The sequence below is a fragment of the Eubalaena glacialis genome, chromosome 2, assembly GCF_028564815.1.
Source record: "Eubalaena glacialis isolate mEubGla1 chromosome 2, mEubGla1.1.hap2.+ XY, whole genome shotgun sequence".
NCBI classification, from domain to species: domain Eukaryota; kingdom Metazoa; phylum Chordata; class Mammalia; order Artiodactyla; family Balaenidae; genus Eubalaena; species Eubalaena glacialis.
The window spans coordinates 62,661,989-62,681,192 of record NC_083717.1 but is presented as its reverse complement, the minus strand read 5'-3'; the positions used below and the strand labels follow the sequence as shown (position 1 = coordinate 62,681,192).

General features: G+C 52.4%; 1 protein-coding gene across 1 annotated transcript in view; it reads left to right on the top strand.

The window, feature by feature from the left end:
- CCDC33 (coiled-coil domain containing 33) overlaps positions 1-19,204 on the top strand; it is a 115,893-nt gene that overhangs the window by 63,426 nt on the left and 33,263 nt on the right. The window contains 2 exon segments of the mRNA XM_061181429.1: positions 6,918-7,002; positions 7,005-7,108. Of these exon segments, the coding sequence (XP_061037412.1) occupies positions 6,918-7,002; positions 7,005-7,108 (189 nt within the window).

Here is a 19,204-nt window from a genome sequence, read left to right as displayed (position 1 = left end):
CTCTCTCCAATTGCCTCCCCCAATCCTGACTTTTCCTTCCTGAGACTGGCTCCAGAGAAGTTAGCGCCCATGCCCAGGTCGGCCCTGTTGCTGTTTGCAAACTAGTTGTGTCATCTCCAGCCTGACCAACTCTCCCTCTGACTGCTCTTTGTCACACTGGGTTTCTGCTTCTCATCCTCCTGGTTGTCTCATCTTGACAACACTCCTCTTAAAGTGTCCCCCCAAACTGTGGAGCTGAATCAGTATTGGTGGGTAGAATAGGACTATCATCCTTTTTCTGCAAACACATTCTCCCCTTTGGTGCAGCCAAAGTCTATCATTTGCTTTATTCCTAACCAAGGTTGTGGAGTCCATTTAGAGCCTGGGAGTCCTGTCTGGTATGTGAGCCGCTGTCAGGTGGCACACCTTCACCTTGAACCTCTGTTGCTCTATTTTGAACTCACCTTCTTTGTCTCAGCATATTGTCTGGGCTTGAGATCACTCTGGACCCTGATTTCATCATGCGTCACACATTCACAGCCCCACCTCCACCCCTACCCCAAGCTCCGGGTCACCTGTGCATGTAGTTAGGACACTTTGCTGCAATGTGCACTAAAAAGCGTACATCCTTAGATCTGGGTTTGAATTCTGGATCTTCCACATGATCTTAGCCACCATGAGTTTTACTTTTCTATCCATAGAAAGGGGTTGTGATCCCTACCAGCCGGAAATGTAGTGAAAATTGAATAAGGGAGCGTGTGTAAGTGCCCAGCAAAGGGTCTTGCAGACCCTCAGTAAAGGGAGCTCTTACTATTGTTCACCCAAGTTGCTGACAAACATGCTGAACTCATCAGGGATGACGACAGAGCTCCAGGGGGAGGGGAACGACAGAGCCCTGCTAATCCATCACTCGGCGCCCGCCCCTCATGACAGCTGCTCCACCAGATTCACATCTATAAGGACATCAGGAGGCCTTGTCAAGTGCTGAAGATAAACGTCACCAGCACCACATTTGGTCTCACACCAATTTTTCAGAGAATGAAGAAATGGAGAAGAGACAGACAATCATCTCTCTAGAGGCCAGAGCCCTGAGCTGGGGGCTATAGAGGAGATAGAGAAAATGAAGACCTGCTTCTTGGCCTGTGAGGTCCCAGGCCAGGGTGGGCAGGAATGGACCCAGAGCCACACTGCAGGCTCATCCGGAATGCCTCACCAACCACCCTGTGTTGCCTTGACAATGTGAGCCTGTGACTCCCAGCCACAGATGGAGTGCATTGAGTCAGGATGCAGGGATGACTAAGGAACTGGACATTCGGGCCTTCCCCTGGCCTGCTCTGCTCTCTGCATGAACCAAATGCATAGCTGATGGATTGAAGAAGGGGGAGGAGAGGAAGTAAGAAAGGGCAGAAGCTTCCAGACCAGACTTCTCAGAAATTGGGGGCCGCTCTTGGGTTTTTTCCCCATCTCAAAGCCAGACTACCACAGCCTTAGACCTCTTTTTAGCCAAACCATGTGTACCCTTGGTCCAGCCAAGGCCATTCAGGCATGAATTCATCAACCATTTGTTAGATCCTTAACCTGTGCCAAGCAATAAAGCACCCCAAAAGATCATCACTATTCATCTTGCTAAGGGTTCTAGTTAAGGTAGTTGCATTGTCAGAGGAAGAATCATAGAGAAGCATGGTTTGCACTCTGCCTCAAAGAGTGGCTTGGAAATAGGCAAGGCAAGGGTGCTTCTGGCAGAGGGAACCACAAGTGCAAAGCCATGGAAACACGACAGTGTCTGGAGTGCATGGGACATGAGGAAGCTGTTGTGGGCGGTGAGACTGGAGGGTTAGATGGGACCTAGATTCTGGAGGGCCTGAACGCCAGGATACAGGGTATAGACTTCATCATAGAGTAATAGGAAGCTAAGGAAGATCTTTGAGCAGCAGTAGGATGTGATCTGACCTATATGTTGGAAGGGTCTCTCTAGATATGAATGGGGGAACCCAAGGGAAAAGATTAAGTGCAGAAAGACCAGGTTTCAGGCTAACAAGAGTGAGCCCACAGCCCATCCACTGAGCCATAGGCAGGGCTCTATTTAATACGAAAATCCCTGCCAGAGTGGTTGAGAATCTGCCTGCCAATGCAGGGGACACGGGTTCGATCCCCTGGTCGAGGAAGATCCCACATGCCGCGGAGCAAGTAAGCTTCTGTGCCACAACTACTGAGCCTGTGCTCTAGAGCCTGCGAGCCACAGCTACTGAAGCCCACGCACGTAGAGCTCATGCTTCGCAACAAGAGAAGCCACGGCAATGAGAAGCCCGTGCACCGCATCGAAGAGTAGCTCCCACTCCCGCAACTAGAGAAAGCCCTCGCGCAGCAACGAAGACCCAGCACAGCCATAAATAAATAAATAAATAAATAGATAGATAGATAGATAGATAAATAAAAGAATGGTACCTACGTCCAAAAATAAATAAATAAATAGGTAGAGAGATAAATAAATAGATAAATAAAATGGTACCTACGTCCATAAATAAATAAATAAATAAATAAATAAAAGAATGGTACCTACATCCAAAAATAAATAAATAAATAAATAAAATCCCTGCCAGAATTTTTTAAAAATCTTTCTCATTGGCTCCCTTCCTCTGGTGCCACAACTTGTTCTTAGATTAACCCTCTGACACCATTTTCTGGAGAATGAATCATGGCCCCAATGAGGATTAACACTTGGGCCCTTCTTGGCTGGCAGACAGACTCAGAGCTTCAAACCCCACCGCAGCTGCAAGACCACATGGCTTGTCATAAATGAGGCCTACGATATGCAGGGGAAGCAGCAAGCCCCCTTGGAGGGACCCGTTGAAACTCCTTCAGCTGAAGAGATAAGAACCTACAACTGCAACCACAGGAAATGACAAAGCAGCGACTGATGGGGGATCCGCTGCACAGGGCTTATTATGGCACTTGCCAGCGGGCGAGACACCCTTATCAGGGAGAAAATTGCATCAGGCCTCCTGAATTACTAGCGATTGGAAGCAGATTTCTTGGGACGCACTTTGTTAGATACCTAATGAGCAGGATACAGGCGGGCAGAGCCCAAAGCCAGCGGGGCGGGGGACAAATGTCTTTGTTAAACAGAATTTGTCAGTTTCCGCTCCAGGCTCCCTGGGGAGGGTTCAGGGCCAGCTAATTGAATTAAGAGCCTGTGCGCTCCAGCAAGAAGGCTCAGGGCGGGGCGAGAGGCAGGCAGGCCGCAAGACGGGCACTTTCAGCACCGAGGACAGCAGCTGCAACTCGGCTAGTCTGTAATTGCCAGGGCAGGCTGGAACTGCTGCATTTTGCATGATCAGGGACCTAGGGGATGGACTGGGTAGGAGGGAGGCAGAAGATGTTAGAGGAGGAGGGGGAAACAGGTGACCCAAGAATCCTCGAGCCTGTTATACTATTGGCCTGGTCTGTCTCAACAGACCCTCTGCAGGCAAAAGTGAGGGCTGAGAAGGAAGAAGAAGGGGTGTCTTCTCCCCACCATGCACTCATGTGGTGTGGGACAGCTGCAGCAGGACAAGGAGCAGTGGGCTGGGCGCTGAGTCTGAGCCAGTGCGCGGTCATGCATCACTTTGAGCTTTCAAAGTAGGTCTCCTAATTACAGTCCTAATGAAGCAGGATGTGCTGTAGCCACGGAGCCACAGAGTGAGGGGCCACTTGTCAGCCCCAAGCTGCCTCCGCAGGCAGGGCAAAGCCTGCCAAATAGAAAAGCAAATAAGCAGGCTTGTGGGGTGAGCCAGAAGCCTCCTCCCCCACCTGGAGGAAGACGGGAGAGCAAGGCAAGGCTGGGCCCGAATACGGAAGAGCTAGTCCCCAGAGATCCCCCCTCTTTCCATCCCCATTTTAGCATTGTTTCTCCCCCATTCTCCACCCTGACCCACCACTTCCAGCATCCTGGATCCTCCCCGTAGTCTCAGACAAGGTCCCTCCCATGAGGAGCAAGGAGAGGGGGGCACAAGCCCCTCCCCAAAATGTAGGCAGACTGAAGCTGATGAGTCTGGACAGGTAATGTAAGGGAACAATAGAGAGAATTTAAGCGCTATGTGAGGCACTGTGGTCCTCCTGGGACCCCTTACCTCGCATGACTAGAACAACTGCCTCTGACCTTCCCTTTGGGGCCTGCATTATGTGGAAGTGTAAAGACTTTTCTATAAAAGTCACCCACCCATCTTACCCCAAGCCCCAGGCTGGGATAGATCCTGGCAAAGTTCATTGGGAGACCTGCAGGGGTGAGGGCTGGGGAGGTACTCTCATGAAGCAGCTGTGGAAGCAGGTATAGGCCAGAGCCAGCCATGGAGAGGGCAGAGCAAGGACCACTGAGTCTGGCAGAAGCTACAGGAAGAGCAGCTGGGGGTCAGGAGGGGGTGGGATGGGCAGAATAGACTGAAGTCCATAGATACTCTGCATTTCCTTTCCTCCTTCTTGGAACAACACCCCTGCCCACCGGAGACTCATGAGGTGGTCTGGACTGAGGGGTCCGTCTCATTTTTATTTCATCTTTGTGATGAAATTAAATTAATTATACATAATAAATTTCAGAATCCACATAAAGTTAGTGAGTGCCCAGTTCTGATCAGGGGCCCAGTAAGTGTCAGCTCTGGGTCACTGAGTTGACCCACTTGGTACTGGGGCCATGCAGGGTGGATGTCAGGGTGACAGGCTGTGGAGGAAGAGACTCTCTCAGCAGTGTGTCCCTGCTTTCAGAACTGATGAGGGCGCCTCTGGAGACCTCTCCCTTGATTTCATTACTTCTACTTCCTCCCCTAACAGGATTAGATGGCAGTCTATGAAATCCAGGGCATCAAGATTGGCTTTCTGCCTGGAAATGAGGAGAAATGTCATTACAGGTCTTGAATCAGCATCCCCGAGCCCCAGGGGCCACCTGGTCAATGGCGAGTTGGTCTTTGCCTTGGCTAGTTATTTCTTCCTTCCCTCTCTCCTACATCCATCCACCCACCCATCTGTCTAATATACATTCTGTAGTTTTTCTGCTACAGCCAATCGTGTTCAGCTGTTCTGAACAGGAGACAGATGTGGTGCCTTTTCTTATCTAAAACATACAGACAACTAGAAAACCCCAAACCATCTGACTCAGATGCTGTACAGAGGGCATGTTCAGTGGGGAGCCTCCGAATGAATGAAAGTTACTGAGAGGAGCAGGTGAGAGAGACAGCCAGGTCTAATACCCAGGGAAAAAACAGCCCCAGAAGTCTTGGTTATAAAGTGCAGTCAGTGCCAAAGTCAGCCTCAGAGTCACCCAATGCTTCACTCTTCCCACCCCAAGAGTCTTCATATAGCAGCTTTCTCCTGGTACCTATTTGATGGTAGAGGGAGGGGGGGATGAGGCCCAGACTGGACTGGATACCTCTGTACTTGTATGAATGTCCCTTAATCTATTGATGCAAGACTGAAAATGCTTCTTGTTAATGAATTAACACCAAATTTATTTTTAAAGGGTAGTTATTTAAAGGATCCTAGAGGTAAACGGAAGGGTCCTTGTCCTGATTCATCTGGTTCATAGGTGTGGATTTTCATATAGAGCATCCACTTAAAGAGAGGCCCACCTGCACTCATTCTCTCTGTTCAGGGTCAGACATTTGGGCACTTCTAACCGTGAGCACATCTGTCTTGGTCAGCAATGTGCCCATTGTTCTATTTGCTTCTTTCTAGCACAACACTCTAGACAGTGGAATATTTGTCTACTGTGTGGCCAAGATAGGATTCCAACAGCTGATGTAGAGTGGAAGCGGGTCATCTTTGAGGTCCCTACAAACCTGAGTCTGCATGATTCTTTGAACAATGGGCACGTTTTGGGGGCTAACCATGGATTTCCAACAGAGCTTTCAAATAACCTCTCCCCAGAGGGAGTATAAGAAATGTCCCTAAGCCCGAAGAACTTAAAGTTTTGTCAGAAAAACAAAAATGGCAAATAAGCCTGGAATTAGAAGACAGTGTGAGAGCAGAGAGAGCCAGCTGCTGGGCTGGGAGAACCCGGAAAAGCTTTGAGCAAATGTGGGTGGAGGCCCTGAAGGCTTCCTGGAAGGGCTGGTATCTGAGTGGGGTTAAATTCTAAACAAGCAGAGATGAGAGTGGCAGTCATGTCAAGAGAGGAAGAAGAGAATTAGGAAAAAGAACATGGATGGAGAAAGAGGCCCATCAGAGCAGAAAGAGAAGAGACACTGTTTAATGGGTGAGAAGATGAGAGGATGACAAGGAGATGGAATGGAAAGCAAGTCTACACAGCAAAGGGTGGCAAAGGAGCATGGAGATTTTCGAATCTGTTGTTACTGCTCCAAGGGTGGGAGTCATAGATGGCACGGTTTGTTTATTCTTTCAACATATATTTCTTGAGTACTTACAATGAGGCAGACACTAGGGATAAATGAGTTCCCAGCTTACAGGTAATTTGCATTTGAGTGTGGAGAGTGGAGGAGCAAGGCAGACAGTTAACATGTAAACACATTTTTTGGAAATGAATTTTCTGGTAGAGTAAGTACTGTGAACACAGTAAAATGGGATAATGTGAATAGAGTATATTGGAGGAGGGGTTACTCTAGGTGGGGTGGGCCTCTATCTCAAAGGCAAGGCCTCTCTGAGAAGATCACATCTGGGCTGAGACCTGAATGATGAGAAGGGGACAGGCATGTAAAGACCCGTGAGGCTCTCCGGGTAGAGAGAACAGCAGATAAAAAGGCCCTGAGGCAGGAAAGAGCTCGGCTTGTTGGAGAAAAGGCAAGGACAGTGTGGTTAGAGCGCAGTGAGCAAGGGGGCAGGTTGTGGGAGGTAGACAGGGCCCAGGCAGGCAGGGCCTCCTGAGCCATGAGGAGGAGCGGCTTGGGGGGTGTAGAAAGGCACACTGATGGTAGAAAGGCACAGAGCAATGTCTCTGCACCTTCTCTTCCCAGAGGCCGGAAAACTTCTTGACACCAAACAACAGCAAGGTTCTGCCCATCCTGGACCCCAAGATCTTAGACGAGAAGCTGGGTACCATCCGTCCTGGTCCAAGGCCACAGTGAGCTCCACAATTGGCTCCAACACATCCATTTCTCAGGAAGCAGAGGAAGAGCCTCAGGTGCCCAAGATGTCCCGAGAAATGGTGAGTGTCTCCCCTCCAGGGCCAGGAGGGCCAGAGTGGGGATGGGGCCTGGAGAAGGGGCTTGCCTGCCACCTGTGAGCTGTGCGCTCCTCGGGTGGCGAGTGGACCTTCCCTTTAGGCACACTCTATATATGTCACCCTAAACTTGTGGAAGGTGTGGAGTCTTCGTCTTACAGAGTTTCTTCACCTTTGAATGGAACTCTCAGGTAATTTCTTTCAAAACAACCCCTGCAACACATGTAAGACTGGGTTCCTCTGACTCAAGTAGCCATCAACTCGAGAGCTTGTCCTCTGGGTAGTGGGAAGCCCCAGAAAGATTAGTTTTAACTTTTGAAAGAGGAAAGTAAGACTCAAAGCAAAGAGGATATTGTCTTTGTTCACAGAGTCTCTACCCTTGATTGTGGGAGTTGGTCTGGCTTCCCATTACCAGTTGACAAGATGCTGGGAAAGGGATGGTGCAGGCAGCCAGCCGAGGTGATGCCTTAATTTGGTGAGGGCTCAGTGCTGAGTCCTAGCCCCTTGATGCAGAAAGCTCTAGGACAGGGCCCCAGAAAGACAGTCCAGTCAAAGGCTCCAATTGAAGTCCTGTCCCAGCCACCATGGGTGAATTCATACGTGACTTCTTCCCTTCTTCCACAGCAGATCCCATGGGGAATGCTGCTCCGGAAGATCCTGAGAAAAGGCCGGAGCCAAGGCCACCGGCCCATAGGGAAGCCCTGGGCCTCCTCCTCCCAGGACCTGACCGTCTCCACCGACAGCCTTCGCATCTTCCCCTGGCACTTCTGCACCTTCCTGGAACATGTCCCATCGGACGAATAGGAAGGCTGCTGTCTGCTGGGTGTGCCCAGGATGCTCCCACATGGAGCGCCCCTGCCCACCCCAAGCGAGACCCTCCCTGGCAGGTCCAGAGCACCCCGAAGCCATCTTCTACACTCACTCTTCTTACCTCTGCGCCTCGGGAAGGCAGCTCCCAGGCCTGACCTGCCAGCTCAGCCATCAGTTGGGTTGAAAATAAAGATTCAGACCTGCCTTTGGAGACTTTGGGCAGCATGAATAAACCAATGTCTGCTGCCTCCACAGCCCGGCCTCGTGACGCCCCTCTTGTGCCTCTGAGCAGAGGTAGTACAGGGGAGAAAGAAGGAGGGGGAAAGGCCAGGGAAGGAAGGAAAAGGGAAGACACCATGGAAGGGGAAAGGCAGACAGGAAGGAAGGGGAAAGACGAAGGCATTCCCTCCCTGGTCACAACCCTGCAGAGAGCTCAGGGCTCTCTCCTCCCCTCACCCCTCCAGCTCCAGGGGCCTCCCCTGGGATGCCGAGCCAGCCAAGCCTCAGGCATCACCCAGGGAGGCCCTCACCTCACCGCTGGATGCAGACCTCACATTACCCCGGGGAGCAGGATGGGCCTCTCATCTCAGCCACTGGGTGTTGGACCCAGCAGGGTCAAGGAGGGAGCAGTATGGGCCCCACTCCTGGTACCGTGCATGGCAGGCCCTCTCTGGCTTGGAGTCTAGTGAACATTTCTGCTTGGCAAAGGATCCAAGGTCTGAGTGGAGGTCAGTGGGTCTCAGGGTCTGGATTATTTGAGAGAAATTAGAGATGACTTAATATTATATATTTGCTTGGGGAGGTAAGATGTAGAAAGGGTTGGAATCGGCTGAGTTGGAATCTTCATTCTGCTTATAAAATGCAATGGTGATATTGTTGATGGTGATAATGGGGGAAAGAAGGAGAAAAAAGCAGAGCTGAGGGGGAAGGGCCTTGACATATAGGATGGATCCAGTAGGTGAGCAATACAAACAGTATATATACTTTTCATATCCTTTAATATTTAAAGCATAATAACTTGGGTAGTAGGCCAGCTAGTGTGGATCTTCTCTAAAGGATTAAACCATGGAGATGAAACTAGACTGCATTTGAGAAGTCAAGGTTAGTCATGAGGAGGAACCGTTTTTGAGCAAGGGGTTGAGTAAACAGAGGGCAGGAGGAGAAATAAGTGGCCCAAGGGCACTAAGACAGGATTTGGGGAGGCTCTGAGTATGAACAAGGGGGCTCAAGGCTGCCCTTTACCCTGTCAGAGATGTTGTGAGTTGTGTCTATATGGAGAACTAATTCAAGCATGCCCTCTCTGGGTATCACCCCAGCACTCCCACTGGTGGGCTGGTCCCTCTACCCTCCCCTTGCTGGGCACCTGGCAAGGTCACAAGCACTGGCTGCTCTCCCTAGCTTGCTGTTGAGTTAGGTACACTCAGCCACCACCTTCCTCATCTCTGGGCTCCAGGGCCCAGGCCAGGCCTGACCCTACACAGATGTAGGTAAAGGCTTTGGGGCCCAGCAGGCCTGCCCCTCTCCCTTGCCCATCCCAGTCTGTCCCAGGCCCAGCCTCCAGCCTATTCCCTCCTTGTTCCTGGCTTTTGGCTTCATTCTCTTTACCCTCCACCCCTGCCTCAGTCCTCCAATGCATCATTCTTCTCTGTCTCTCTGTCAGCACAGATCTACCATGCTGACTATTCCCACCTCTGCCTCGGTTGGGTCCTAGAGACTCAGCCCCCAGCTCCAGTTCCAAGCCCCTAGGCAGAGCCCAGAAGGACCAGGGTAGGAGCCAGACAAACATTCATGCGGCCAGTAGAGCCCAGTAACAAACACTAGAACGTGGGTGGGTAGCAACGCGCACAGCTCCATGACAGGTAGCGTGAAGCAATGGGTCACTGTTCCATAGCAACCAAACAAAATTACATAGCAGTCCGCGAGCTCATGCGACCAACAGACACAATGACAAGCTATAGGACACGGTGAAGGAGCAGTGGAGTGTAGTTGCATAGCAATAGACCCAAGCCATACAATGATATCACACAACACTGCATTACAGGAAGATGCAGCCATAGAACACGGCAATGAGCACGGAATACAGCGTGTACACTGTAGACAGAGACACAGGACATGGAAAATACCTGACTGCACTAGAACACATCTGGGTGGCAATGGCACTGTCGCAAGGTGTGTGACTCCTGGACGTGCGGTCAGGGAGTGGCCACCAGCAGCAGAGCCTGGGGGTGTAGCAGTGGGCCCCAGTGACATGGCAGTGATTGTGCAGTGAGCAAACGATTAACTGTGTCCCTCAGCTCTCGGCCACTGTATCCGGGCTGTGAGCCTCTCAGCAGCACCTGATTCCAGGAGTACATTAGTCTGTGTCTGCAGCACCTGATTCCAGGAGTGCATTAGTCTGTGTCTGGTCTTGTAGCACACTCCCCAGAGCCCAGGAAAAAATTCTGCCACTGATTTCCTCCAGAGCTTAATAGAAAATTGAACACTTTCTGGAGAAAGGATCACCGTGGGAACAGAGAAAGGAGTGGAGGAGACCAGGGTTTGTACCCTCTCTTCGGACAGGATGCCACGGATGCTCCCTGCTGCCCTGGGGCCTGCCCCCGGACGCCCTTACCCACAGTGTGCACTTGGATCTGCCTTCAATCCAGTCAATTCTTCCTCCCTTTATCTGGGACATCTGATTTTGACATAGGCCTTTCACGTTCCATTCTATCAAAGTGGGTGCAAAGCTCCAGTCCTGAGTGGACTCACCAGGGTCAGGATCTTGTGGGTATGACCTTGGGTCAAGTGTAAGGCCTGGGCACAGCTAGAGGAAGCCTTCACCTCCCTTCTGAGTAGCCCAGGGAGTCTTTTTTGGAAGAGGTGGGCTTTTAAGTGAGGGTGAAGAATGAGATATTAAGAGGCATCCCACACATGGTAACTCTCCAAACACTAAACAACTTGTAAGCATTCCCCGCTCACCCCCTAGATTCCCTGAGCCCACCTCATGCTGAACCAGGCAATGTCTTCTGACACCGGTGAGAGCCGGTGAGATGAGGGGTTCCATGCAGCCTCCAGACAAGCCAGCTCCATTCACCAGGGCTTGTGAAATGCTTGCCACTGTGCAGATTCCCCTTCCCCAGCAGCTGTATCAGCAGTTCCTCCAATCAGCCAGGAAAAGAGACACCCCCCCCTCCGCCAGGTGCCCAGCCCTGTGCCCTGCAGTGCAGGGTCCTGAGGCAGGTGGGGTGGGAAGAGGCCAAGCTTCTGAGCTCTGGGAGTTCCCCGGCAGGCAGGAGTGACAGAGTAGGTGCACAGTAGCCAGTAAATATTTGCCTTCCTCTGTTTCTCTCTCTCTCCCCCCGCCCCCTTTTTTTCCCCTCCCTCCATCCTTTCCTCCACTGCTCAGAGGAGATTTGTGGCAGACCAGAGGGCCCTCATACCAGCAGATGAATAATTGACAAGGGTTGTTTAAAGATTCAGTGGAGTTTCTCCAACCTCACCACACTGGAATAACTCATTTCTTTCATTCTCTGTTTGAAAGCCTAAACCCCTCCCTTCATCTCTCCCCTTCCCAGTCCCCGCATGCCCGCCCTGCTCTGAGCATAACACTTTTGTTTCTCTCCCACTCCTGAGTCTGCTGAACCCAGAATGATCCCTTGATCCCCTTCACCTCCTGGTTTTTTAGTGTCCCCTTCCCCAGCTGTCCTCACCGCCATTTAACCTGGTAGGTTGCCTTCAGCTCCTCTGGACAAAGGGCCCCATTTCAAGGATGAGGAGAAGAAGGAAGGCCAGAGAAGCTGTGGCTCCTCCCAGGTCACACAGCAGCGGAGGTTGGGGCTCGGGTGACAGGAGGGCAGGCTTCCCAGCCCAGCCAGGCAGAGAGGTGCTGGCTCTCCCATGCCTTCCCAGGGTGACTTGGAGCACTTTGTGTCTCTGAGCCTTGATTTTTCTGTCTGTAATAGAAGAGAGCTACTTACCTGCCTTACCTACCTCTGAGGGTCAAATGGAACAGGTGAGGGGCCTTCAGAAAGGGCTGGCAGTATAGCACAGACACCTGTGAGCCTGGTCCTGTGAGTGTGCCTGGCGTGGCCCTATGGTGTCCAACCATCCCGGACTGAGGGGTCCCGGGACATAGGACTTGCAGTGCTAAACCCAATAGTCCTAGGCAAATCAGGATGTGGTCATGGCGTGGGCCCTCCCCAGCCCCAGCCCTGCTCCTTTCGTGATGGCTACACCCTCAGCCCCCTCAGCACCCCACAGCCACAGGACACATACCCTCTGCCCATCAGCCCAGCTCCACACTATCCCCTGCGCTCATAGCACTCTCACCACCTCCTTGAAATGACCTTGAACTCCCTTCCCTTCTCTGGGCCCCAGTCCCTTCCTCTGTCAGCAGAGGAGGTTGGAGCAGATGTTCCAAAGTCCCCTGGGGCTCCTGGAGCCTTGGTCCTGCCCCCAGGCTCTGGCCCAGGAGGAGGTCTGCAGACTGGTGAGGCTGAGAAGCTCAGGCCCCGCCTCGGCTCCCCGGGCACCACCTGGTGGCAGGTGATGGGTCCTGAGCAGGAGGCAGCTGCCAGCAGGGGTCTCCTGAGTATGGACACTACTGACGTCAGTGGCACCTAGTAGCAAGAACGGCAGCTCGGGGTGTTGGCATCACAAAGCCCAGGAGCCTGGGGTTGACCTCCATAAACCAGAGTGACGCCGAGCCCAACCTGGGAGGCAGATCACCCAGGTCCCTGAGAGTCTGAGCCCCACCCAGATCTTTGGACCACAAGAGGGAGGGAAAATACAAGAGAAACAGATGGAGACAGAGATAAAGAAAGCACAGCCCTCTGGTGCCCACCTCAACAGCCTCCAATCAGAGGGCCCTGACTCCGTGCCCCCTACAGGCCACCAGGTGTTTCCAGAAACATCACTGTCAGCCCATCCCTCCTGCTCCAACACCCCAGTCTCAGTAGTCCCGACTCCACTGCCCATCCTTCTCTTCCTCCTCCAGTTCCTACAGAGAGAGAGAGAGAGAGAGAGAGAGAGAGAGAGAGAGAGAAAGATGCTTACCAAGCATTTGAGAGAAATAAGGACCCCATCCTGTGCATCTCTGTTATCTCTCCCTGCAGATCCTTCCTCCGGCTTCCTCTCATTCGTGCAGCTCTAGCAGGTTTGAGCTTGTCTCCACCACTCAAGAGTTGTGTGACCTTGGATAAATCATTCCACCTCTCTGGGCCTGTCTCCTTATTGTTAAGTGAAAGAGATTCCTGTCCCCATCCCCCCAACCTCTTGAGGCCGTGGGAAGGAATAACAAGAGAGTGGATGACAGGGAATTGGAAACTGTAAAGGGCTGTGCACTTTGCCAGGAGGCTTATTAATAGTCACTGTGTTGATGGAGCTTTTCAAGACGGAGAATAAAACGGGGGAAAGCACACAGCCCCCAGGCCTCCCCTCTCTGACCCCTTCTCCAGAAAGGCTACTCCCAGACCCCTCACCCACTTCTCCTCCCTCCTTCCCCCATCCCCGGAATCTCCCCAGTGGGCCATTCTCCTCCTCCATCCATCACCTGGGACTAAAGAGATTAATAAACGAGACTCATAACTCAGCTGCTGGGATACAGCAGATATTTACAGCTCCGTTTCAATTTGCAGAGAGATTAAGTGTTTGTCGATTTATTGTCTTGGTGTGTGTGTGTGTGTGTGTGTGTGTGTGTGTGTGTGTGTGTATGTATGTGTGTGAGCATGGCTGAGCAAGGCCCACTGCAGGCTGGCTCCATCTCCCCACTCCACATACTCTCTCACTTGTGGGCTCACTCCCCCCACACCATCTCCCACCCCTGCCAGGTCCCTGGAGCTGGTGGGGAGCCCAGGGCTGACCAGCCACGGAAAGCCACTGGCTGCTGGAGTGGGCTTGTTTTTCTGACCAACTTGACCAGAGGGACAAGTGGCCTTGGCTCCAGGAAAGGTCCCCAGGGCCATGGAACAGGGTATTAGACAGGATGGGAGAGGGATACCATCCTTAGATGATTTAGAGGGCCCTTTCTGGGCCTCCTCCAGCCTCATCTCTCTCCACAGAGCAAGGGGTCCACAGGGTCAGGTAAATGTACTCTGGAGCCCAAGCCCCACAATCTAGACCAGTCTTTAGGTATCCAAGACCCCAGAATTTCCTGCCCAAATGGACCTGAGCCTGCTTCTGAGGGCCGTGCAGGCCTCTTCCCAAAGTCTATTCTCCCAAGAGTCAAATACATTCAGGGATGCACCCATAGGATCAGGCGATGGCTGTTTAGGGGGGAGGGTGGGCACCTGCAGGGAACCTCCATTTATGCCCTTGTTCTGGGCCTCACAGACATCAGGGGCAGATCTGGAGATGGGGAGGCATGCTTCCAAGGAGAAGGCCCCCAGCCTAACTGACGAGGAGCCTGCAGAGGCCAAGGGAAGTGAGACAGCCTGGGGAGGCGGGTGAGAAAGTGACGCCTCCCCAGGGGCTGGGAAAGGGAAAGAGCTCTGCCCCAAGTCTGAGCAGTGCTTGAGGAGCCAAGAAGGGGACACGTGAGCACAGGAAACAAAATGTCAAGCACTCCCTGACCCCCACACAATCTGAGCCACTCCCCTTCCCTGTTGACTTTACAGTCAGGCATATGCACTCACTTGTTCATTCATTCACTCATTCATCCAGCTTTCTGAGCATCTACTATGTGCCAAGTCCTGTTATCTCCCACTGCAGACCCATCTACACATCTGTGCAGCTATAGCAGGTCTGAGTCCTGTCTCTACCACTCAGGAGCTGTGTGATCTTGGATAAGTCACTCCACCTCTCTGGGCCTTCTCATCTGTTAAAAGGAGGGAATACTCTCCCCCTACTCTACTTTTGAGGCTTTTGAGTATATTTACAAGAGAGTGGATGGCAGTGCATTGGAAACTATGAAAGGCGGTCCACTTTGCAGGAAGCTTATTAATAGTCACTGCATTCATGGGGTCCTTTGAGATGGAGGGAGAAAGGGGGAGGGGGCACAACTCACCCAGACCTTCCCTTCTTTTAAAAAAAATAAATTTTTTTATTATTCATTTATTTATTTATTTATTTACTTTTGGCTGCGTTGGGTCTTCGTTGCTGTGCGAGGGCTTCTCCTTGCAGTGGCTTCTCTTGTGGAGCATGGGCTCCAGGTACACAGGTTTCAGTAGTTGTGGCACACGGGCTCAGTAGTTGTGGCTCGCAGGCTTAGTTGCTCTGCAGCATGTGGGATCTTCCAGGACCAAGGATCGAACCCGCATCCCCTTCATTGGCAGGTGGATTCTTAACCGCTGTGCCACCAGGGAAGTCCCAGACCTTCCCTTTTGATCCCTCTTCAGAAGCTTGTCCCCAGGTTAAGTGACAGTAACATAAAGATAACTCCCTACAAAGGTCCCTGTCCTCAGGAAGCCCCCATTCAGCAGAAGAGACACATCAGAATTCAGTGGAGGAGAGTCGTAGCCAGGACCCGGGTGCAGTCTTCTCAGGGGATTGTAGGAGCACAGAGGGGAGTGTACCTAACTCTAACCTCCACTGCCAGGCAGGGCACACTTTATACAGAATGCCAGGCAGGGTACACAGACGGCACTGCTGTCAGTGGTTGTTAGTATGAAAACCACAATAGATCTTTGATGTGCTGGTAGAAGAGAAGTGTAGGTGGGTGAACTTGTTCCTGCAAGAGCAATCTGATGAGTGGAGATTACGTGTGTGTGTATTTGTGTGTGTGTGTGTGTATGTCCGTATCTCCCAGGTGGAACACTGGCTTAGGATCTCACCAAGAGACACTGTGGGGCCCTCGGGCTAGTCCCTTCCCTCTCTGGACCTCAGTTTCCTTGTCTATAAAATGGGGATTGGCTAAATCAGGGCCTAGCCACAAGCACCCAAAGATTGGGCTCAGAGGAGATGGGGATGAGAGGGCCACTGGGGCAGCGGCCCCCAGAAGAGAGAAAATCAACAGCTGAGAGAGCACTGGACGGGAAGGGTATCCGGAGACCTGGGGTCCAGTTTCTATTCTGCCACTGACTTGAGGAGTCACCCTGTTTGACCCCCTTCCCTCTCTGGGCCTCCGCCTCCTCCTCTGTGGAGTGAGGAGCCTGGTCTTGATGATTTCCTCCTTCATCCCGGCAAACAAGGCAGGCGGAGATAGGATGGCCTCCTGGCTCCGCTCCTTAGTGAGATGGCTCTTGCTGCCCTGTATCACTATCCATCTCAGTTCCTTGATTAAATGGTGGGTGGGCGGGGCAGGAGTGCAGCTCTCTCTGTAAATAAAGCCAAGATGATGAGGCCATAAATTGCTGAGGGCTCAAATCATCGACTGGTGAGGGTTGGAGGGGGGACTACAGAACCAGGGGGGACTGGGAGAGATTTGCTAACCTGGGAAATGGGGCCCATCCCTTCTGCAAACTGCCAGCTTAGCCCACCTTTTAATAATACTAATTATATCCATCAATCTTTATTGAGCTCTTACTCTGCTCCCAGAACTTTGTCATAATCTTGTTTCATCCTTGCGCCAATCTGATGAAGGACATACGATGATCATCCTCATTGTACAGTTGGGGAAACTGCTGGTAGCTCAGTAACCCTCCCAGGGCCACAGGGCAAGACTGTGGGAGAGCATTCATTGGTCCAACACAGGTTTGGGGTTTCAGCCCAGTGCCTGCTCCTGCAGCTGCCTTGGCCAAGCCTCATGACTCAAGTCAAGAGCCTGGTGAGTTTGACTCATCGTCTCCCCAGCCTGTCTGGGTGGGATGGCTGCCTTAGTTTCTATTAAACCCCAGAACAGAGCTCTGTGGCTGCCGGTCCCCTCCCCAGGCCCACTCCAAACCTTTGAGAATACATGTGGAGGTCTACACACCACATTACCTACACCCCAGATAAGGAAAAATTATAAATCAAGCTGGAGCCCACAAACTATTATACATGTTCTATTCTTCTACCTTGACAAATATATCTTAGAAACCACCTCAGAGGATTCTTGGATTCCACATTGGACCCTGGCGACATGGGGAGAGCAGCTCCCAGCCCCCTGCCCCAGTCCCCTCAAATCTAGCAGGAGACGTCCTCTTTCCTTCTCATCCAGCTCAGTTTCGGTCCCACACCCTAATGACCCAGTGATCTTGTGAGACCTTTCACCTGTGTAAGAGTGCACGGTCCCCTTTAGGAGGAGAGGCCCTGGAAGCAGGAGAGGATTCTGGGGTCCTCTGTACCAGGGTGTGGTCTAGAACAGTACTCAGGCTCTGGATGGGCACACCCCTTGGCCTCACCAACTCCTCTCACCCCATGGGGAGGGTGCAGCCCTAGGAAGGCCAGAGCAGGATCCTGTAACACACAGGCCCCAGGGCAGGGCCCCTTCCTGTCCAGGGTTAAGGGCAGAACTGTCCCTCCCCCAGCTCAGTGACTCTATTAGGGTAGACTCCTGAGCTCAGATTAAATGCTTTTCAGTACAATCCAATTTCCTCCTCCTGACGTGCACTAGAAAAGCCCAGTTCATGCACATGCAGGCGCGCACACACACACACACACACATGCACTGACACACACTAAATTTGGTGTTAAATATCCAATCAGGTCCAAAGATAATAGAGAAGAGCCAGTTCACTCCCAGTTTAATCAGATAAAATGCCCATTCATCGTTCCTCCAGCGGCAGACCTCCCCTCCTCAGCGCCACCAGGACTGAGAAGCTGGGCTGGGAGGGGCTGCAAGAGAAGGGCCGCGATGCCAGTGGGAACTGTGGCGAGGAGAAGTAGGTTGAGTAGGTGGACTGTGCCTTTAAATCTTCAAGGAGGGGGGACAGCGTTGCCCACAAGGGACTAATTATCCTTCAGCCTTTAGCCAGCTCTTACTCAGACAGACAAAAGGGAGCTCAGCAGCCCTGATGGCGCTAAGCTTCTGCGGCAGAATTTTTTTTACTCTCAGATATGCAAATCCACCTCCATGTGGTAGACGCAGGCGATGGCTGGATAGTGGCTCAGGGATATCGAAGGGCCGGCAAGGGCAAGGACCTGGTGGCTGGAGCCCCTCGGAAGACTGGTTTGGGAGACTGGAGGCATCTCAGGGTCCCTCCTCTGGTTGGGTGGGGAGCGCACTCTGAGCCCTGCTTCACCAGTGGGGGAGAGTCTCGTGGAGGCCAAGATGAAGGCCTCTCCCTCCCACATTCACCTTTAAGAAGTGGGAGCTCCTGTGGAGTGCCAGAGGGGCTCCCTCAGGAAGCTGGCTCAGTCCAGGAGCCAGTCCAGATGGAACCCTCCTGCCCACTTGACCGCCTGCACCCTAGGACACAGCCACCAGGTGTGTTGCCCCTGCTCTAAACCCTTCCAATAGTTCCCTCACCTGCTGCATGAGCCCCTCAGCCTGATGACCCCTGTGACCTCTGAAGCCTGTGCCCCAACCCACAATATTCTACCCACACGCAACTCTAATCATACTCACTCACAGCTCCAGGCCTTTGCTCCTCTGCTCTCTCTGCCTTATATCCTTTCCCCACCCACACTCTGGAGGGCCTGGCACACAGTAGGTGCTCCGTAAATGGGTCCACGGATGCATAAAGTGTCCCTTCCTAAGGAGCCACATGGCCCAGGGGAGAAGACAGGTCTGGATCAGAGGCAGGAAGTTTGCTTCCCACTTAGCACCCAGCCAGCACCTATAGGAACCTCAGTCTTTTCAGCTGTGAAATGGGAATAATGATAACACTTACCCCACAGGCTGGCTGCAAAAACCCCGAGGTGCCTGGAAAGGGTTCTGTGAGCTGTGAAGGGCCTCTGGTGCCTTAACATTCATAGCAGGAGGTGAGAAGGACAGTATGGGAGAGTTTGGGGCATGGGGGGAGGCCAGATTTCCTCTCTCTCAGCCCCTCCAAGACCCTCATATCAGACGAACATCAGCCAATCCCTTGGGGAATACATTCCTCCACCGTGTATGGGTCTCTGACTTACCTACCCCAGACCTTCCCAAATCCTCTGTGGAGTGAGTGATCTTACTGCCATCTCAGCAGGACGGGCTTGGGGCCTGACATTGAAAGTGGGAGGGGAGCTGGCCCTGAGGCAGGACTGGAGATGTGCTTGGGGCAGGTCTAACTAATCAGGATTTGCATTCTGAGACTGAACCCTGGGCCTGAGGTGGACAGGGGCATGGGTACCCAGAGACACTGGGTAGAGAGGGAGCCCTCAGGCAATGGGAGCATCCCCTCATGAAACCCCTCCCCTCATTGCTGCCTGCATCTGCGAGGGCTAGGGCCCAGGGGGATTCCCAGGGATGGGAGGGGGGCGAGTCATGATGGCAAAGTGGCTAAAAGAGGCTGG